The sequence below is a fragment of the Bolinopsis microptera genome, chromosome 6, assembly GCF_026151205.1.
Source record: "Bolinopsis microptera isolate Bmic1 chromosome 6, MBARI_Bmic_1.0, whole genome shotgun sequence".
NCBI lineage: Eukaryota > Metazoa > Ctenophora > Tentaculata > Lobata > Bolinopsidae > Bolinopsis > Bolinopsis microptera.
Window position 1 is genome coordinate 13,000,027 of NC_087077.1, and position 22,909 is coordinate 13,022,935.

General features: G+C 37.2%; 2 protein-coding genes across 2 annotated transcripts in view; one reads left to right on the top strand and one right to left on the bottom strand.

Moving 5' to 3' along the window:
* Positions 1–22,909, bottom strand: part of LOC134816300 (multiple PDZ domain protein-like) — a 54,905-nt gene that overhangs the window by 25,368 nt on the left and 6,628 nt on the right. The window contains exons 10-20 of the mRNA XM_063825079.1: positions 19,357–19,434; positions 17,296–17,367; positions 16,863–16,968; positions 16,113–16,153; positions 15,760–15,861; positions 15,409–15,543; positions 15,130–15,271; positions 14,937–15,011; positions 14,449–14,545; positions 12,545–12,653; positions 2,006–2,125 (exon numbers count right to left, since the gene is read on the bottom strand). Coding sequence (XP_063681149.1) covers positions 2,006–2,125; positions 12,545–12,653; positions 14,449–14,545; positions 14,937–15,011; positions 15,130–15,271; positions 15,409–15,543; positions 15,760–15,861; positions 16,113–16,153; positions 16,863–16,968; positions 17,296–17,367; positions 19,357–19,434 — 1,077 coding nt within the window. The remainder of the gene's footprint in view (positions 1–2,005; positions 2,126–12,544; positions 12,654–14,448; positions 14,546–14,936; positions 15,012–15,129; positions 15,272–15,408; positions 15,544–15,759; positions 15,862–16,112; positions 16,154–16,862; positions 16,969–17,295; positions 17,368–19,356; positions 19,435–22,909) is intronic.
* Positions 7,076–11,639, top strand: LOC134816803 (betaine--homocysteine S-methyltransferase 1-like). Its single transcript, XM_063825797.1, has 11 exons — positions 7,076–7,093; positions 8,653–8,778; positions 8,930–9,049; positions 9,211–9,316; positions 9,678–9,769; positions 10,078–10,191; positions 10,366–10,506; positions 10,702–10,852; positions 11,038–11,183; positions 11,344–11,449; positions 11,574–11,639. Exons 1-11 carry the CDS (start codon positions 7,076–7,078, stop codon positions 11,606–11,608), a joined length of 1,155 nt encoding a protein of 384 aa, XP_063681867.1. The 3' UTR covers positions 11,609–11,639.

Here is a 22,909-nt window from a genome sequence, read left to right on the forward strand (position 1 = left end):
ATCGTTAGAAGCTCTGATCACTTCAATACCATTTACAGTAAAAATGCTTGAGATAAGGTCGATCAGTTTTTTTTGTTATTGTTGTTGCTCAGAAATGTTCTTTTGGTGACAGTACAAAAGGTGGATTTCTTTACAGCAATATTAGCACAGAACGCTTTTACTCTCCTCTTGTGCTCGTGCTCGTGATCTTTAGTAGAAGGCTCATATCCATCAAAAATCACAGTAACTTCCCGATTTTTAGGGATTCCCAGGCTGTGATATAAGACCAGTCGAAAAAGATATTAACTTAGTCTTATCTTCGGATTCTGTTAAGTCGACAGTAACTTTAAACCAAGTTAATAATTTTCCAAATACATCACAGTTTTTCTTGATTGATGACTTGGTAAGATCTGAGTGGATGGCAGCTTTAGTTGGTACTCCTCGCTTCGATGAATTAGCTAATGAATCTCCAAAAGACTGATTTATTTAAGCCATCTGATTCAGGGTGGCCACCCATAACTTGTGAGCGGACTCACGATTACGCATCCTTCCACTTGTTAATCCACCACTAGATTTAGCTGCCCTCATTAGACTCTGCTCTATGGAGAGGTCAGTCCACACCCCAGCCCACTCGTGGTCGTTGTAACAAACCGTGTGAAGCCCTGTTACTTTAAAGGTCTTTAAAAGCGCCCCATACTTGACTTTAAAAATAGCATCCTGCTCCAAATACAGTCTTAAAGCTTTTGCATACTGTCCCCTCCCAGCTGCTGCGAAGTAGGGCAGCATCAAAGCTACTGCTGATAAATTCATTATATTGTAGTCGTGCAACCTCTCTGCTCTTATGAAGTCCTTTACTAGTGTTATCATGTTGTGGTAAGTAACCCATAGAGCTGCTGTTCTACTGTTGGAAAACAGGTTCTTTAGAAGCAGAGTTATTTTCTCTGATAGATCCTGAATAGATTTAGTCTTAAAGTTAACACTTAGATTTTCGTTCACACATTTGTTGATGTAACCTTCCAAGTCTACTAGTTCATCGTCGTAAACTTCTTCCTCTATAATGAAACAACAAAGAGCGGCGTTGATCAGAAAGTGGGCTGTCAACGCTTTATAGTAAGATCCTCCATCCGATATATGCGTGACGTCTCCAGGATACACAAGTTTGATGAGCTCCTCTAAACCCGAGTCTGCCATTATATAGCCTATGCAGCCAAGAAAACTCGTGAGAGTGTGGAAGCCCCCAACCCTGACCACAATAGGCATCCCAGTTTCCAGTACTATTCGGGTGGCCTTAATCCACAATGGCAAATCGAATGTGATTATCATCGGCTCACTGTAGGATAACTTAAGACATTCAACCAGAGTAGTATGTACCGTCGAATAGCTGTCTGGGGGTTGGTCAATAATCTGTTGTGTGTTAGTTAACCTTGATATTTGTTAATTGAAGTTATTTCCCGAGTAAGATTTGAAATAAGCGTTAAAAATAATTTGGTGTATTTTTTTCGAAATTTCAATAAAATTGAGAAAAATTTCGAAAAATTCCATTTATTTCGAAAAATAAAGCCCCAATCGTTCTGAAACTATCATTCGCCTGCCATAATGTTGCCATTGCGGTCATTTTGCACCCCCTATAGAGATCTCAAGACCTTCGGGAGCCAAATAACCAATATTAGGGGTGGGGCGTATGGGTTCCTGAAGAAAAATGACTATAAAAATTTTTGCCCAAAAGTTTCAGCTGGACGGTTTTTTTTGGTGGTTCCTGGGACTATGGACAACACATTCCTGTAGACAAACCTTTGTTACGAATTTGTTCACAGAAAAATCAACTCTTGCCCTAACTATATTGACTATAATTTAGTTGAAGAAACCGATAAGAATTCTTCGAAATCAGGTTCTTAAAAACATTAAGACAAATCAGATTATTGGAGACAACATTAAATTCAGATTATATGTCGACATCAATTTATCTTGATTCATCACTTTTCGAATCAATTATTGAAGCAAGTATATTATAGTATAATAAACAAACCTTGATGATATTTTCTCCTTTCTTCAACGGCGAGTTGATATCAACAATCTTCTTGATGTATATGTTACTTGCAGGATTGTCGATTGTAGCCCCTCCCGCAATCGTTATCCCAATACCGGTCTGCAGAAATATATTATCATACTCAAAAACACACAGAAAACACACTAGTACAGTCAAATACGTCTTTTTGTCGGACAAAATTCGCAACAAAGCGATTTTAACGGGATATGGTCGGGACAGGTCCCAGGAATCATTCCAGAGAGTTCCCAAAAAAAAAGACTTCAGGAAAATCCACAATTACCACTTTTCTACCACCTTTTTACCACTTTGGTATTCCGCAAATAAGTCACGTTCTGAATAACCTAGAAGATTCTAGTTTAAAGCAGTGTGTTTAGAAAACAAAGAAGAACAACTTTCTCTTTAACAACTTTTTCAAAAATAAATTATTTAATTAATTAATTAAATAATTAAAAAATTTTCAAATATTTCAAAAATATATTTTGTTAAAATGTTCACAATTACATTCCACGTATAATGAACTAATTTTTATAAAACTTTTGAAAATTTTCACTTTCAATATTTTGGACTTGTAAAATTTTCGAAATTTGTAAAGAATAACCACTATTTACCACTTTTTACCACATTGAATCTCCGCTAATAAAACGACTTCTGAATGTCGTAGAATGTTCTAGATTGAACCAGTGTGTTCAAAACATAAAAGAGAACAACTTTTTATCTGATAACCTTTGGATTAAATAATTAATTAATTAGTTAATCGATTATTAAACAAATATTCAAAAATTATAATAATTATTTTCGATCAAAATATTTTAAAATTACATAACACGAATAATTGACAACTTTTCATTAAACTAATAGGAAAATCGAAGCAGTACTTTATATAACCATATATACTAGATAAGAGTCTTACTTATGAGTCCTCAGCTGGCACATTGGTGCAATTGTGCTGACATTTGAGGCAGGTTGATCCACAATGTATTCCTGCTTTTCTGCATGAACAAGCATTGCCACAACCTGACTTTAAACAGTTGCAACTGATGTTTAATTTTGAATGAGCTTTTTCGGAGCTGTACTCATAAGAGTGGTCACTGGAACATGCGCCCCATTGTTCATCTTCCATCCCCATTCCCCAGCTTATCGGATCTATAAGGTCATTCTCATCCCACGCCTGCAGCTGATGGTAAACAAGATAAGAATGTTGTTCAGCTGTCCCCTGTATAAGTAATGTTTGAAATCGGTATTATAGCAGCAACGTGGTCGTTAAATAACACTTAGAAATCAAAATATCCTCCAAGTTACGTTTAGGGGGAGTGCCATGAGTCAATACACATACGTTGAGTCTTATAATCAACATGTACTCGTGTTTGCGAACATGCTGTAAACTGCACTATAACATATTGCAATAGGCCATTACATTCGGAATATGATCTGAAAAGATGGCGCGAAACGGATTGAAAATGACGAAGTTATCAAGCAATTTGTTTATCTCGTTAGCGAAACTGATTGGGTTATCAATGATTACCCAATCGGTAATCACGTGACAGGGTGTCAGGATACCGTAATTGGGCTTTCTGCACGATTTCTGTGCCACTCATTCACTGGATCAGACACCACCAGTCGGATCCACGGAGTTGGTAAGGATCGGCTATTCAGAACGATTCCGATAGTGGGAATCTAGTGCACTAAGCTACGGAGAAAGTCACGTCGGAGAAATTTTTGGGCGAGCGAATTAGTAAGAGCCTAACGTATGTGTACTATACCACCTCCCCCCTCCCCCACACAATAACTTACCCTGTCTGTAATCCGATTTGAGGATTTATCATTTGGTGCGATCTCTACGTTACAGAATGGACATTTGTTTAAACTGTGTTCGTGAACTAAAGATGGTTCTGCCTCAGTTACAACGGACTCATCTTCATTGGCCGAAATGAATCTTTGGAACTGGTCTATGATCACTGTCTGCAATAACACACAATAGACGTCACTCTGAGCAGAATCAGTCAGGCCGTTGTACTACCGTTTAATTTCGTTCAGTGACCAGGGGTTGTTGATCCAACCTGTGTTACGATGGTTTGTTTATTTATACAGAGTATGAGAGGCCTCAGGATAATGAATAGGACTGTAACCATCCGTTTCAAACTTTCTGGGCATAGTTTAAAAGTTAGTGTACTTACTTAAAATATAAATAGTTAAAATAGTACCTGGGGACACTGGACAGCGACCCTTTCCAGATTTCATTCCATACAAATTTACTTTGTCGATCATTCGCCCTCTTAAAGCTATTCACCGGAATTAACTCCTCATTTGCCTGGTAAATTAAAACATAGTATTGGTTAAGAATAGTTGCGCTCTCGAGTCTCGGTTGACATAAAACTGAAAAGTAAAACGGTAAAAACATATTACTGTTATTGTATATTAGTTGACAGCTACTTACATAGAATCTGCACGCGTACAGTATCAGGCACACGATGTGTTCTTCTGTTTTCAAAATGTCAACTATTTGGTGTGATTTCAGTCCTCAATTTTTAGCAGATTTAACTTTTTTACGAAGAGAAGTCAACATAAAGTAAAAGCTGAAGCTTACACTTCCAAACGATAAACTGACAATCAGAGATAAGATCTCTAGTTAGCGATTGAAAAATTGCTAAGTCTTGTTTAAACAACCATTTTAACAATCTAGTTAAGCACAATACTAAGTCGAGAGATATGATGTGTTAATATTTAATAGTTATTAGCTATAATAGTATCGTACAAATTTGGATATTTTACCGTTTATTCCATTTATCTGGATCTCTTTTTATCTGTTATCTAATCTATGTGACGATGTATGTTCTGTTATTCAAGTAAATTCATTTTACGTTTCACGTCACGGCAAATATTTTTGATAAAAATTATATTTTGAAATTTTTAAAAATTTAATTAATATTTAATTAATTAATCAATTGATTATCTTATCCAAAGGTTATCAGATAAAAAGATGTTCTCTTTTATGTTTTGAACACATTGGTTTAATCTAGAACCTTCTACAAGATTCAGAAGTTGTTTTATTAGCGGAGATTCAATGTGGTAAAAAGTGGTAAATAGTAGTTATTCTTTACAAATTTCGAAAATTTTACAAGTCCAAAATATTGAAAGTGAAAATTTTCAAAAGTTTTATAAAAATTAGTTCATTATACGTGGAATGTAATTGTGAACATTTTAACAAAATATATTTTTGAAATATTTGAAAATTTTTTAATTATTTAATTAATTAATTAAATAATTTATTTTTGAAAAAGTTGTTAAAGAGAAAGTTGTTCTTCTTTGTTTTCTAAACACACTGCTTTAAACTAGAATCTTCTAGGTTATTCAGAACGTGACTTATTTGCGGAATACCAAAGTGGTAAAAAGGTGGTAGAAAAGTGGTAATTGTGGATTTTCCTGAAGTCTTTTTTTTTGGGAACTCTCTGGAATGATTCCTGGGACCTGTCCCGACCATATCCCGTTAAAATCGCTTTGTTGCGAATTTTGTCCGACAAAGGCTCAAATTAAGACGGATTTGACTGTACTACACATTCTGAGATTATTGTTTAAGATACACGAGCATCATTGCTACAAATATTGATTGAAAGACCCGAAGGCCACCCATAGGGGCTTTTGAGCAGTATAGACCATTTATTTTAATTAATCTCCGAAGGGTTTTGATGAAATGTTCGAACTATTTTTCCATTCATTCCTTTGATCATTTACAAAGCGCGGTATTGCCATTGGACATACCTCGACGAGGAAAATGAAATAGTTATTTGATATCTTGTGATAGCGTAATCCTATTTTCCTGTCGGAAAACCTGATTTACTGGTAGATATCAAGGAATTTCTGGTCATTAGGTGAATCAGGACCAACTACTGGAAGAGTTCTGGTTTGTACAATCCCGTAAAATCTCGCAATCTCACAATCTCAAAATCTCTCTAGCTTAGTAGTGATGAACTTAAAACGTAAGGAATCGTTAGGCCTTTAAAAAAATTTAACGGCCAAATTCCAAAATTTGCACTGCTAAATTTAGAATTTGGCCGCCAAATTTCATTTTCCTCGTCGAGGTATGTCCAATGGCAATACCGCGCTTTGTAAATGATCAAAGGAATGAATGGAAAAATAGTTCGAACATTTCATCAAAACCCTTCGGAGATTAATTAAAATAAATGGTCTATACTGCTCAAAAGCCCCTATGGGTGGCCTTCGGGTCTTTCAATCAATATTTGTAGCAATGATGCTCGTGTATCTTAAACAATAATCTCAGAATGTGTAGTACAGTCAAATCCGTCTTAATTTGAGCCTTGTTGCGAATTTTGTCCGACAAAGGCTCAAATTAAGACGGATTTGACTGTACTACACATTCTGAGATTATTGTTTAAGATACACGAGCATCATTGCTACAAATATTGATTGAAAGACCCGAAGGCCACCCATAGGGGCTTTTGAGCAGTATAGACCATTTATTTTAATTAATCTCCGAAGGGTTTTGATGAAATGTTCGAACTATTTTTCCATTCATTCCTTTGATCATTTACAAAGCGCGGTATTGCCATTGGACATACCTCGACGAGGAAAATGAAATAGTTATTTGATATCTTGTGATAGCGTAATCCTATTTTCCTGTCGGAAAACCTGATTTACTGGTCAAGGAATTTCTGGTCATTAGGTGAATCAGGACCAACTACTGGAAGAGTTCTGGTTTGTACAATCCCGTAAAATCTCGCAATCTCACAATCTCAAAATCTCTCTAGCTTAGTAGTGATGAACTTAAAACGTAAGGAATCGTTCACATAATATCAAGTAAGCTATATTTCAGCCATTTTAGCATTTTACACATGAACGTGCTTTTCTAAACACTACCTATACACTGTCTACTAGGCAGTAGACAGTCACGACCTTTGAACGCCTCTCATCTTTGCGGCTTCCTGGTCATCGTAATATCTTAATAAGTTTGTCTTCGTAATATTATAATATTTCTCGTTTGCAAACTTTCTTTCCGTTTATCTTTCACTGAGTGTCATTGCCACAGGACATACCATGTCACGTACATCAGGAGTAAGTATAGTTTAGGTTTAACAGCTTACAATTCAAACGAATTCTTAACCTTAAGGGGGAGGGTTTACCCTGATTTTTTTGTGAAACTTGGTTTCGAGATAGCAGTTGACCAACAAACTAGGACCAGTGACCGAACTTTTGAGGGGGTCCCGGACCCCAACCGCCAAACGGTGCCCGCGGGGCAGCCACGCCCATATTTGGTCCAAATTAGGCCCAATTTAGCCAAATACCCTTAACATGCCCAAAATCCAGATTTTAGGTGCTCTACTTGTAGCTAGTGGTTCCCTGAACTCGTATATGAATTTTCATCAAGATTGGACAAAAAATGACTGAGTTATGAACAAAAAACCATATGACCATATTTGGGCATACGCACCAAATTTGATCGATTTTGGCCCATAAATTGGTCAAATATCAATATTTTTGAATGAAACTAACTTTATATGGAAGGTAAGCCTATACTACACATTATCTATGATTATCAGCTCTGTATCTACCTAACTGTGGATTCTGTGTTCAAATAATCGCAAAAAAAGAACAAAATTGCCCATATCTCAGTTCGCGATATTTGCAAAACTGACTTCGCTCAAAACAATAGAACTCAATAATAGGGTTTCAATATTTTGTCATGAAATTTTCAGAATCAACGTAGAATTGTCTCATGACCTTAAGTTTTGGGACAGAATTTTGAGTTAGGCCTTTAAAAAAATTTGGCGGCCAAATTCTAAATTTAGCAGTGCAAATTTTGGAATTTGGCCGTTAAATTTTTTTAAAGGCCTAACTCAAAATTCTGTCCCAAAACTTAAGGTCATGAGACAATTCTACGTTGATTCTGAAAATTTCATGAAAAAATATTGAAACCCTATTGAGTTCTATTGTTTTGAGCGAAGTCAGTTTTGCAAATATCGCGAACTGAGATATGGGCAATTTTGTTCATTTTTTGCGATTATTTGAACACAGAATCCACAGTTAGGTAGATACAGAGCTGATAATCATAGATAATGTGTAGTATAGGCTTACCTTCCATATAAAGTTAGTTTCATTCAAAAATATTGATATTTGACCAATTTATGGGCAAAAATCGATCAAATTTGGTGCGTATGCCCAAATATGGTCATATGGTTTTTTGCTCATAACTCAGTCATTTTTTGTACAATCTTGATGAAAATTCATATACGAGTTCAAGGAACCACTAGCTACAAGTAGAGCACCTAAAATCTGGATTTTGGGCATGTTAAGGGTATTTGGCTAAATTGGGCCTAATTTGGACCAAATATGGGCGTGGCTGCCCCGCGGGCACCGTTTGGCGGTTGGGGTCCGGGACCCCCTCAAAAGTTCGGTCACTGGTCCTAGTTTGTTGGTCAACTGCTATCTCGAAACCAAGTTTCACAAAAAAATCAGGGTGAACCCCCCCCCCCTTAATCATAAAACAAATTTGTAAAATAAATACGCTCTAGGGGCACTGTTAACGCAATATTCTAACATCTAGTCTAACATATTTTCCGTTGTACTGAAACCGAGCAACCCCAACTAATATCAACACATCTCCACATCTTCAGGGACTTATAGAGAGACTGAACCAAGGACCGGTGATCGGAGACGGAGGATTTATCTCAGAGCTTGAGAGACGTGGTTACTGTGAGGCTGGACCTTGGACTCCTGAGGCTGTCATCGAGAATCCGGACGTGAGTACTAAACCATTGTATTGTTTCCGTTTTTCAATTGAATAAATACGCTTAATTAAGCCTTACAAAACTCATCGACTAAAACTGAAAAACAATTAAATCAAGCAGATCAAAATAGCGACTTATTTTCACACCAAGTAATGTTTGCCAGGCAGTTAGGCAGCTCCACAAGGAGTTCATCAGGGCCGGCTCCGATGTCTGTCAAGCGTTCACTTACTACGCCAGTGAAGACAAGCTCAGTCACAGAGGCAACAAGGCAGGAGTGTATGGGGTAAGGAACGTTTTCTGTAAAATGTGGCATTTACTTCTTTTTCTGATCCGCCTAATCTACTAATCCCGTACTAAATTTAAATCTCAAAATATTCCAGATCTGCATGTAAATTTCCAACTTGAACTGGTCCTCAAACAAAATATATGATCATCTCCCAACAGTGTAAAGCAATCAACGATGCAGCCTGTAAAATAGTGGCAGAGGTAGCAAAACCAGCAGGATGCCTTATAGCAGGGGGACTATCTCAAACACCTACTTACTTGGAAGGTAGGTTGTAGGAACTGGCCGGTCGGTTCCTAGTAGGTTGGATACCGTCGTACCACGGCCCGATTAATTCTCATCGTTTAACTTGAAGTCAATACAACAAACTCTGTATTTCCTGGTTTCTTCAAATCATCTTGAGTCCACCGGTAGTCAGGTGCAGCTCACCAACATGACAGATTAAATAGAGTGCTTGATAGAGTGCTTATCTTAAGTTAAATGTTGATGTAGTTTTATGATGTAGTTTTACGAAGATTTCGTTGTGTGTTTCCCTTCGTGTCCAAAAGCATTATATGAATTTCAATCTATTAACCAGATTCACGTCACAAATACAGAGTTACCTTGTTTTGTAACGTTGTACCACTAGGAGGGGAGAACAGTAAAGCAAGAGTAAAGGAGGTGGTTAGAGCACAGCTGGATGTGTTCAAGGAAAATGAAGTTGATCTCATGATACTAGAGGTAAGATGTTTCATATTTCTTGTCAAAACAGCTACATGACTTACCTTCCAATATAGTGACCGCAAAACTACCAGCAAAATGTAACATGTAACAAAACATTGGTAATCTAGCTAGGCACACATGGGGCACAAAATTGAAATTCCTGGGGAACACTTCGGGTAAAAAGTTACTTGGGGCACACTTGGGGCACACTTGGGGCACACTTGGGGCACACTTGGGGCACACTTGTGCCCCAAGTGTGCCTAGCTAGATTACCAAATTCCCACATTGTCCTCCAAGTATTAAACTTGAATAAAATACCATCCCAGTACTACGAGCATATTGAAGAAGCTGAATGGCACATTGAAGCTGTGAAGGAGTATCTGCCAGGGGTACCTGTGTGCTGTACCCTCTGTATTGGGGAGGATACAGATGTTCACGGGGTACGATAGCCTTAAATAGCCTTATTATATCCAGATCATTGTTTCAATATCATCATTCGATTAGAAGTTGGAAACGATATTTCATTCCATTTTCAATCAGCATTTGCCTAGAATATTGCGGTGTGGGCATTGGGCGTTACAGCTACTAGTTTATCCAAACTTTCTCTACTACAGGTTCCAACAGGAGAATGTGGAGTGAGACTGGCGAGGGCAGGAGCTGACGTGGTTGGAATCAACTGTCACTTTGATCCCTTCCGATGTATTGAAGGAGTGAAGAAGATGATAACAGCTGTTAAAGAGGCCGGCTTCGATAAGGTAGTGTTTTTTAAGAGGAATTATAATTTCGTTACAATATCATAATTCACTTTTCTCCGATTTCCATGAAACTTAGCTTGAAATTGAGCAATCATTTCACGATAATCCACGATAATTTCACGATTATACTGCATACATAAATTTGGTGTCGTTTTTGATAGTATGTTCATCGTAACAACTTATCTACAATGGCAGGTACACTTCATGACGCAACCGATTGCCTTCTATACTCCAGACGCGAACGTACAAGGTTTCATTGACCTCCCTGAGTTCCCCTTTGCGCTAGAACCCCGGTGGATTACCAGATTCGACGCAGCCAGATACGCCAGAGTTGCTTACGAAGCAGGTGTGAGGTCACTAAAGTCTCAAATGACATCACACCGTGTGACGTCATTTGAGTTGTTGATCAATCAATTAGCGGTGGCACAGTGCCAATAAGATGCCTTCATATATTTACTATTCAAACTAATGTTAGTCGATACAAACGATTTAGCAATACCCCAGTCTAAATGTAATGAGTAACGATGACAGGTATCAGGTATATCGGTGGATGCTGCGGGTTCATGGCGTACCATATCAGAGCAGTTAGCGAGGAGTTAACAGCTGAGCGAGGTGATTACCTCCCTGTCAATTGTATCAACTGGGGGAAATGTCTGGAAAAACACACGAAGCCCTGGGTAAGAACGTGACCACCGAACTGGTGCTTTTATTTGTAACTTCCATTTCTATAAAAACGGTTTTTTTTTCTGATTCAATTTTATGATCTGTATAATAATAATAGTCATAAAGATTAAATGGCAACGATCGTTTCGAGACTTTGCAGTCTATTTTCTACAGGTACGAGCAAGAGCAAGCCGAAAGTACTGGGAGGAACTCAATCCAGCCACGGGTAGACCCTACTCTAGTTCCCACAGCAAGTGTGACGGATGGGGCGTAACCGTCGGTAAGTCACCAAATCATCGTCGTGCTCTGGATTACTTTCACCTTATTGCAGTTTCTTAATAAACACACATATATGTAGTTAGCTAATGAATAATTTTTGCACAGCTTTAACTTCTCATTTCCAGGAGACGAGTCATTAAAAGACGACACTAAATCTTAACCAGAACAAGGAGGATTTGATGCAAAGATTTTTCTGTTCCGCGACTAGGAGTTACATTTTCTCGAAGGACAAAACGGCGATTACGTATTATTAGATCATTAAATTTGTAAAGTAATTACCTTATTTTCTTATGACTGATCCGTGTGTTTCTTTTCTTCAACAAATAAATTAACTTCGGTATATATTATATAGGAATTTCTGCTATACTGTCTTCAGTTTTATACGTTTGGTATTTGCCCTCGGGGTGGTTAGTATGAGGGCTCTATCAATATCATGGCGGAGTTATAGCCCGTTATTCCAGATAAAATAATCTGCACTCAAGCACAGCCAAGGATAGATAACCACGAGATAAGCAGATAAATACATATTTTGGGCTCACTCGCCCAATAGGATCTCGCGTATCTAGTCACGTGGCTGACCGCTTCTCTCTAAGAACGAGAGGGCAAGAGACGCGCGCACGTGTCCACTTACACCCCATTGGCTGAAAAGTGGTCTCGTGGGGTCGGTTCTCTGACGTGATTGGATAGTCCGACTCACCGACTTAATACGCGATTTTGCTATCTTAAATTGCTTCAAGAGCTCGTCAGATGAACTGAAACGTGCGGTTTTATTCCTGAATATGCTGAGTACAGCACAGAAAGCCAGATTTTGTGTGTACTGGCTGACTAGTATACAGAGACTGGTATAGAGAAAGGCTAGGTTGACAGAATATCTAGTATCAGGGAATTCGAGTACAAGTTGCAACTCAATTAACCATACACAAATGATGATATTATAAGGTAACATAAATATTGTACTTTAAGGTTAATTGTTAGTTCATACTCTATTTCCATCATGGTTATTGGTTACTATAGACTAATATTATCCTTAACTTGATTTCACGGTTAAATAAGTATAATCACCTTATTAACTAGAATTAAACTTGTTTCCACTTACCTTGGGGTGGCGGGCGACGACAACGTTATACTCTTGTTGTGCGTCCTCGTGCGTAACGTACGACACTCTTAGCAGCGAGGAACTCTTGCAGGACGTCTCCACCATCGCTCTAGTAGGGGAGGGTATATTTGAGAATTATGTTAAGTTATCTTTAGTCAAAACTACAACTAACTATTTCCATTTTTGTTCAGCGGATTTTGGGGAGTGACTTAGACAAGAAAAATTCCTCAACGGGCAACAAAAGGAAACAAAATGATGATGACAATCAGATACATTGAATATTTTCCGTCTTTCCCTGTTGAAACCTATCCGTTGCCATGGCAAGCAACTCTCTTCGGTTAAACATAAAGCTGGCCGTATTAGATTTGTTGTTTTCGCTCCATACGAGCACAAAAAACTTCATAGTTTTCGCAATATTTTGGTTCGATTTCATTCGAGGCTATTGAAGTGTTGGGGTGATTTCATACTAAACATGAACCATATAGTTAGCAGTGCCCTGAACAGAGGGATTATTATTCACTATTATCTTATATGTTTTAATTGGTCATTAGAACCGCCTGGCACCGTCCAGCTTTCAATCGATCGATTCAACTGTTAAACCCGGGGCGCAATCTTAGGGGAGGGGGGGGGGGCAATCGTCGTTTGAATGTGGGACAATTTGGAAAAACTTAACTACGGTACTAGCAAAACTATTCACCTGAAAAGTGACGTCTTTTAATCATATTGCAGCCTATATTTATAAGTTACGTAACAAATAATAATGATAAATTGAAATTTAATAACACCGCTATTAAGATAAAACTTATACTCAGCAGTGTTTAAACTACTCATGCCAGATAATAACATGAATACTAAGTTAAGAAAAGTAACTTATGCTTGAAAATATATCGTCAATACTAAAGCCAGAAAATTATTGGGATTTTTAAAGATTAGCTCTATAAGATAAGTAGGAACTAGGTATTAAATCAAAAATGACAGTGTCAAAATGTGACAGTTAGGCAATACAGTAATTTGATATAGTTTAGAAGACTGTCATTTTAAGCGAAATTTGAGCCGAGAAGGATAAGAATGCTGGCACTTATAGTAGGAAAAATCATGTGACAGTGAACGAACACGTTACACGATCATAATAACAAAACCTGCACAATGTACATGCTTCTTTCTGGTATGACTTGCTATTAGTATTATCAGGAATATATCAAATGAAATAATAACGATGTTCGTTTTTCCGAATGAATGTTCATTTTCGCAGTTTTTAGATATTTTGAATGATGGGATGAAGTCAAATTGTAATGGATTGTGCTTACACAACAGGTCTCAACTCTCAAATATGAAGCATGGCCATGTTATAAGACCCAACGTATGTGTACTGACTTTTGGCCCCCCAATCATATCTTCGATCTAGAAAATGAAGCTGATATCACACTTGAAACTTAAACTGAAACAACCGCCCAAAGTAAGAGTAATGTTATGAAGTCGAGACTAAAGTCGGCAACGGTATAGAATTACAGGAGCCGTTATTCTGAATACAGAGTTGCCAGGGTTATTCAGAGGGTAGTACAAAAGGAATTCCTGAACATGACGCCAACTTTAAACCATCTGCTCTAGCAAATATACGTCAAGAGTACTGAGGAAACTGAGTAAGGACAGGGCCACCTAGTCCAGGGGGCCCAGGCTCTAATAACATTTAGTATACTGGGGAATAATGTGGGGCTGAAGTAATCACTTTATAGTTTCAGAAGCTTCCAAATAAAATGTGGTTGTTGTCTTCAAAAAGGTATACAAATGAGGGGAAACATAGCACTAGGTTCAGTTGTGTCTTCAAAGGAATTCCCGGCAATCACACACTGCTCAAATTTAAATTTTAAACTTAGTTTTATATGATTACAAAGTGAGCTGTGTACCTGATACATTTTAAGCTCATCTGAGAGGTTTCAGCGTAGTTGAGCGTGACGATTATGTCACCAGTTTTTAGGCGCCCGTCAACATGAAACAGCCCTCCTGATAAGATTAATGATATCACGAAATTATAGATATAATTCACTAATTCAGTTGGAGTGATAAGTTGGTGGATTGTTATTGAGTCTCACGATTACATTTTCTTTTCAAATGTTTCTAACAGTAACGAACGCAACAAAACTTCAACTCAGACGATATTTTATATTATTTTCACTTTCAAAAAGGGACATTTGCAGCACCGTGGCATCAGTGCAACACTACAATATTATCGCGACACCTCTCTTACTCTCTACTTAATATGCCCAATAATTCCAGACTACTAATTTGAAATAGAGGGATGAGACGACAACATAAACCCCTGGATAAAAACCATGGGAATTTAATTAGCTAAGGTATTCAAATTGATAATCTTTAATTGAACGTGGAGACTGACCTGGTAGGATGGTGCACACTTCAAATCCAGGAATGATACTGTGGGGAGAGGGCTTCAGGGTAATGCCAGGAAAATCTGAGGTGAAATCTTCCAATTTTTGCAAAAAATGAAAATCGGAACATATCACAGTCTTTTAAGAGACTGAATTTCAAAGTTTTTCTAGCATTAAGCAAATATTAACATTTTGATGAACCTGCGTTGTAGCTGACAGTGATGACTAGCTGTTGAATAACACTGTCCCTTCCGTCGGAGAGCAGTTTGGGCTGTTGAGCTAGGGGCGTGACCCCCATTCTGACCGGGCCGCTCGGCGTCATCTTCATCACTTTAGCTACTATCTGTGAGGAGTAGTTTGATAGATTATATCACGGTGACAACAAGGATTTCTCGTACGATCAAAGCACGCAATCAAGGTTTGCGAGGATATTAAATTTAGGACTCTAGATTTGCTTCTAGAATTTTCTAGTTAAATTACATCGAAAGAGCAGTCGTTGAAAACGTGATCGTTGATTGAAGTGAGTTTGCTTCCAGGGGTCACGAGGTCCACCAAACCTGACTCTTCTTGCACGTGATCAATTACTATCACCGTTCTGGATGGCTTCAGAGGATCCTGTATATACGAAATTATTGACTTTTTGACATAATATCAATAATTAAAACTACCATTAACAATATTTTTGTTCTCAGAAAAACAGAAATTGGAATTTGAGCAGTTTGTGTGTACTAATAATTGTAGATAGTACAAAATATACAAAACAAAAGAGTACATTTCTGGCTTAATAGAAGCAAAATGCAAAAGGGAGCACAAACAAAAATTGACCCTTACAATCAGAGGTAATATAGAAATCCCAAGTGTGGCGTTTCGTTTCTCAAATTCCACAATTTGTATTTCAGGCAGCCAAACTACTCTCAAAGCAGATCTTGTCACCTGCAATGATAAGTTACAGTCTCGCGTCTTGTGTGTCCTCGCGTGCGCGGTTTCCACATTTTTGTTGCAATGAAAGCTTCCACCTTGAAGTTAAATATTTGCATCGCGCGCTACGTCTTCACAATCAAAATAATTTAGGTTGTTACTAATTTGCCACAATCCGAAGCAGTCGCCGTCGGTCTCTTTGTCCGTTAATAACAGAGCATCATCGGTGACATAATAATTTAAGATTAAGCAAACTAAATACTCACCTCCTGCTCAGAACTTATCTCGGCTTCAGGGACTTCTTCCTCTGGAATTAAGGAATGGCATTAAGAATTCATAACTCGCATAGCTTAGTCATTCCTTCGTCCACTTTAAATTATCAGCCAGCCTTCCGCATTCCATAAGATCATTAGAATATCACATCTCAATGTGAGAGAATGGATATTTTAAGGACCCAAGAATAACACAAAAGATTTCAAATTCCAAAAGTTCCCCTCTATAATTGTCGGTCACCAATCATAATGGAGTCAATTATCGCTCTGGTCTTTAAATTCCAATTATTTGAACTATGCTTTCTTTAACCGGTAGATCAAAAGTGCTGGTACCTGGTGCTTTATCGCCCAAAAATGTGTTAAGTATTTGAGTTGTCAGCATGATTGACTGCACATAACTGACTTTGGAATGTCATGAACAAGACATGCAGCTTACCGTGCCAGCCAAATTCAATTCACTATCTAGATTAATTAGATTACTGATTGTTGGCAATGGAGAGAGGTTTACGCTAATTTATTTTGAAACGTGACAGAAATCAGTCGAGTTCAACTTGTACCTAGGTCATCATCTATTTTGTACTGATAATGCAATGGATAATTTAAATCTGTTATGTTTAAATCAGGGGCGTCTACGTACTCTCCCACGTCTATAGTCATACTCAGGAATAGTCTAGACCTAGATTTACATGGTCTATTTCAGAATGTGTACACAACATTTGATAACAGTTGATAGGTAATAACTACCTTGCACTGGAACGACATGCTGTCGATAGACGGTAACTACTCTAGCTGCTTCAAACAGTTGTGGTAGTTGAACTTCCGGCACTATTTCCACTGATACATCGTTAATCTGCAAAGTTATGTTATCAGCTATTTTAAAGTTGTGCGAAATATTTTAAACGTACGCGAAATTCCTAACATTTCTTTCTATAGCTTGTGGTCAGTGGTGCTACTAAATTTAGCGGATACTTATTTTAATTACTCTAAATTCTTTAAGAAACTATTTTGAGAAGCTCAGCATTAAATTGAAAAGTCCCTCGCGGCATCGTCTATAAACAGAAGCTGAACTGCCACGAGGAGTTTGAATGAAAAACTGATAAGAATTTCCATGACGCAAGTTACAAAAGTAGATAACGTGACAAACCCAGATACAGTATATAAAGTAGAAATACAATACCTGAATGATGACGTCTTCATTACAGAGGAGACTGTTATTGTCATTCTCCACGGAGTGTACCACAATTCCACCCTGAAGTGTTATCATATTTAAGTTAATCAGGGTATCTCTCTCTTAACAATTATCATATTCATTAACAATTATCATATTTATTAACAATTATCATATTTATCAAAAATTATCATATTTATCAACAATTATCATATCCATTAAAAATTTAAAACAATGACCATATCTATTAACAATTGTCATTATATCTCTAAACAATTCCAACTGAATAGAATTTTTGTCCACTTTCCTGGCCGAATGACTGAGCTTTGTAAATTATAGGTTAGCTTAGTTAAACGTTTAGCATTTTGAATCTTTTTAAACATATATAATCAACTCGCTAAACATATATAAGTTTTAACACAAAAAGGTCTTATCTTCATGATAATGTATTCCCTGTATTGTTATGACGATATTGTGTAAGAAGTTTATGTCTTTAGTAACTAATTCCAGTTACTCTAAAAATAAATGCATACGCGACAAATTCAATGCTATGTGTGTAATCTTGGTGGAGGAGGAGAAAATGGCTTGATCCAGTGCTGTGCCCCTTAAATAGCTTATATCTGTGTTGACCGCTATTACACTCACAATAATTGACGCATACTATAAATACCACAATAACTTTGTGCACCACACAGGACTATCATAATCATTATAATGATAACAATTAAAATATATTACTATCATTGTTAAAATAAATGGATGCCTCTAGCCATTACGTCAGGTAACAGCACACGATTAAGCTTGAATAATAAGCATGGGAAAACATTTAGATGGATGGAATTTTAATAAGATATGTTGGCAACTTTCCAAGTATTTTTGAGGGTATCAGGATATCAGGATTTCTCTTTTCAACAGTGGTATTTAGGATTAGTGGGATCAGGTCTGTGTCCACTTATTCTGTCAGTAAAGGAAACTTGGCACACTGTTCGGAGTGAACCTTGAGGTATCACAATGTAGTTCACATGGGAGCACAATGCACAATGCACATGATCTATTTAATCAAATTCTAGAATGACTGGTGTATCAAGTAGAACTATGTTACATGCTATACATAAAATATATCAGGAAACTAGACATCATCTGATTGGATATTTTCACATTGTTTAGATGCCATCTTGATGGGTATTTCACCAAATAATATGTACCACATATGTACCATATGTTGTTTATACCTTAAGACCTTACATGTCACGCGCTGACCTGCCAAACTGACAATATGGAACATTTGATGTTGTTTTAACAACAATGTATGGAATATAGTGAACAAAATTAAAGTCGGTACTGTACCACAAATTCTTTACATGTCACGCACTGCTTTGAACCCACTGACAATGGAACTTCAAGTGTGTTTACACGCAGGCGTGAAGAGCACCACACATCCAAGTGTGGTACCATGACGCGTAGTAAAAGTTTACCGACACATCAAATTAATGTTTTAGACTCAGTGGACACTAATGGCAAACTATTCCAGGCTCAAAAAGCCTAGATAAATATTCATATTTGTACAGCTCAAATTGTGTAACTTAATAGTAAATAATATTTATCTTGGACAGTTTCCCCGTGTTTCAACGGTCTTTAGTCATTATCTTCTCAGTTTTGTTTTTGTCTTTTGTGGTCTGTCACATGTATGCATCATGACCTCAAAAATATTTATTTCGTTGATTAGAGCGTCTGTTAAAGCAGCTCATGTTTATATTTTGAGTTTCGACTTTTGTCACACAACTGGAATTCCAAACAATCATAATATATATATTTGATTGTAAGAACGTGCAATATCGGTGCTGAAAACAAAACCTTAAATCCCCGTTTCGTCGCTCTCGAGACGAAATTCCATGGATTATTTGCGATTTACGTAATCGCTCAACTTAGGTTTTTGGGGTATTAATTTCTCTCAGTCGACAGGCACGACTCTATTTACTAAGATAGATACGTTACTTGGTAACTCTAACTTCACTAAACGTTCTTAGACAAATATTGGGAACATTCTAACATGTACAAATGTTTACTCACGGTATTTTCGCACAGAGTCAGGGGTCGCCAAGTTAGTCCCTCTAAACCGGAAGCCAACAGCTCTAATCTTTGTAGATCCTGAAAACCAAAGCGTGTTAGAATTCAAAAGATTGATTTAGCAACAAATTAAACAATACTAACTAAGTTCACATTTAGAAACTCACTTAACAGACGACAGTTAAGCTCGTCTATAAAGTGAGTTCTAACTTATAATTCAGGTAATTTTAGCCAGCCGACAGGTTGGATATTTACAGGGCCAAAGTTTTGCCAGATTTGTCTAGAGACCTCATCAACTAATTAAACATACCTTCTAATCAAATATATGTGGCTCAGAGTTTCACTTATTAACTCACTTATCACTTATATATCAAGCACCTGATCAATGTCACATCACATTCACAGAGGCGCAATGAGGCGTACCTACTACTACTTTGGGCGTTACTTTGAGAACAGATGGTGAGCGGCATTGTTAGTTCTACTTCACTTTCCTGACTAATTCTCTTTGCTCAGTACGCTGTCAACTTTACACTTCAATGATTTTTGTTTGGCAATTCTAGAAATTATATAAGTTTTCAATTTTTATCATCATAGAAATTCAACACACGCTACCGTTCGCGTTGATGGATCGAAATTAAAACTAAAACATTTAACCGTGTGCTGAATGGAACTGGAAAGTACGCTTCACGAACCAGAGTGGATCGTAAAATTCACTATACTAGGCCTTTAATGTAAAGACTATTTGGTTCGGCTCAAGGGATTCTTAATTCTGCACCAGAGAAAGAAATCTTTACCTGAACCAAGCATCTTAGCTTCATAGCATAGCCTCTCATTTTCTCCGACGTTCCGCATAATATGGCTTGTATCGCATAAATTCGCGAAATCTTATAAATTTCCGCATAAAACCTAACAATCTTTGCTCAGACACACATTTAATTTTGAAACTAACCTCCTCACACAAAATAGATTGGAGATTTTAAGTCCAAGAAGACTTTGAGTTGCTCTGGGATATTTTGAGTCGCTGCTACAAGTAATTTGAGACGGCTCGAAAGTTCTGTTGGCTCGTCATTGATTTTGAAGCATTGAAGACTGATGCTGAAAATGTTCACACTATACAAATAGCTTGCTAACCACTTTTGAGATGTAGTAGACCGTTTTTAGGCGTTCAGTTTCCAGTGCATCCATTTGTGCCAAAATCCATTGTAATTCACCGCTTAAAAATTGCATCATTTGACAAATCTCAGCGCATAATTTGCCATTTTTAATAAAACAGTTATTTATTTTTACGGCACAATCAATCAATATCAATATACCAATCATGCAGATGATGCATTTCAGACAATTGCAAAACCACATCATCCACGAAAACATCCGCATTAAATTGTGTCTCTGTTAACTGTTTGTATATTTTGTATAGCTGAAAGATTCAATTTTACCAAGATAACTGACAGAAGAAACCATGTTCCAAAAATTGTTGTAGACTTTACCAAACACTATCCAGCCATAAATTACTGATTTAGATGCAATTTGTCTGTCAAAAGTTATACTGCATACTGAATACTGATAGGCTAGGTGGAAATTTTGACAATATTTCAGAGCATAGCTTCTTCAACCATAATGATTGCAGCCAGTCCACTCTGGTGGCGTTAAGGGCCCCTGCCCCCTTAATCATGCATACAGATCTAGGTTATAGTTACTAGATAAGCCTCGTGTTCACTAATAATTTATCTTACTACAGCTAGGATCGGTGCAATGAAAATATTATCTTTATATCGGGTAGAACGATGACAGTTTGGGTATTATTGGTAGTTCTTATTTTATTGGTCCAATGTGAGACCCCTTAAAAGTAAGCACCTGTTATTACCAGGGATTAAGATGGGCGATTAACAGAAGATTTCGACAGTTACAGAAAAATTAGAATATAAGATGATGGTCCCGGTAGTTAAAGGTCTAGACACACTTCAACAACGTTCCACATCAGAGAAATTCATTGGCTGGTGCTCAATAATTGCTCAACCAATCACCTTCATCTACTTGGCTGCTCAACCAATCACCTTCATCTATTTGGCAGCATATAAATTTCAACACTTCATAGTAGTCACATCCGCAGATTACTTTAGTAACTTAACTCTTTCTCAGAAGCTATTTCACTATCTTTTGTAGGTTTCAGAGGGAAGAAAGCTCATGATGATACCAATCTTCATCTTCTTGTTGCCAGCGGTTCTCTGTGACTGTGCCAAACGTGATAAACCCAACAACCTCGAACTTTCTAGCGGAACCTGCACCGAACACATCAAGAATTTCTTTCCAGACCCTGCGCCGGATCTTGAGAAAATCGCTCAGTCTGAGAGCGAAAGGATTGCCAACACCAAGAGTTTATCTTGCAATAAGAGGATGAAGTACCAGGATGACGCTTCGGTGAAACTAGTTTGCAAGCGGATGTTCAACTCAATGCACCACAACACTCTAAACCAGCATCTCTGTGGAAGATTTCTGACGGACGATAAGGAAGTCCGGAGCTCGACAAACTACAATGTTCACAATAAGATTGAAGTGGGAAAGTTCCAGAAGCATGGATGCGCTTATTATTACAAGAGTGGGACTAGTGCCGTAGTTTGTGCCTTTCGGAGAGAATAGCCGGATGAGGAATGCGGACAATTTGGATACAACTTTTACAGAGCTTAAAACGTATTGTTTTTAAACCTATGAATTATATTATGCTATTTTGAAACTGTTCAGTCAAACATTAAGATGCGCTTTATTCCTTACAAAATTTGTAGCATAATTTATCAGCTGATTGACGTGTGTTTCTTGTCTCAGCATAACATTCTAAACAAATTATAGTGCTAGATCAAAATACACATATGTCACGTACAAATAAAGTCTCATAATATTGTGACGCAATGAAACTATTGGACTACGATGTATGGGGAGTGGGGACTTGCCACCCCATGGCAACATTAAAATATATTGACCCTGTTACATCGTTTCCAGTTATATTATATATCATACCTACCATAAGACTATATCATTGAGAACACAACTCAGCTAGAAATAGCTTTAAAAAATTAAAAATATAAGGCGCGTTACATACGCATATCAAATGGAATTTAGATTATAATTTAACGTAATTATTGCATAATTTGCATCCGTAATTCAAGAGTGATGTGAAACAATGAATATCAATTTAAACATAGTATATATCTAACTTACGATCTGATTTAATCAAATTAGATAAAACTATAAATATATTCGCTACCTGTGATCCAACTCCAAACATTATTTGGAAATGGGAATGTGAAAATTGTTCATATAAATAGATGGATATTTAATTCTAAGTTTAAAAAAGGAGATTATCGTTCGTTTCAATGTCCAATAAGGAAAACCGAAAGATCTTTTCGCCAACCGTGGCTAGAATAGCTAATGATCCTGGATCCACCCTTCCCCTTTTTGGTTTTTTTTTTCTCGCAGCCTTCCCTCGCCCAACTTACCAACTGAACAGGTCTGCCTATGAGAAGTGATACTGAACAGGTCTGCCTATGAGAAGTGATACTTC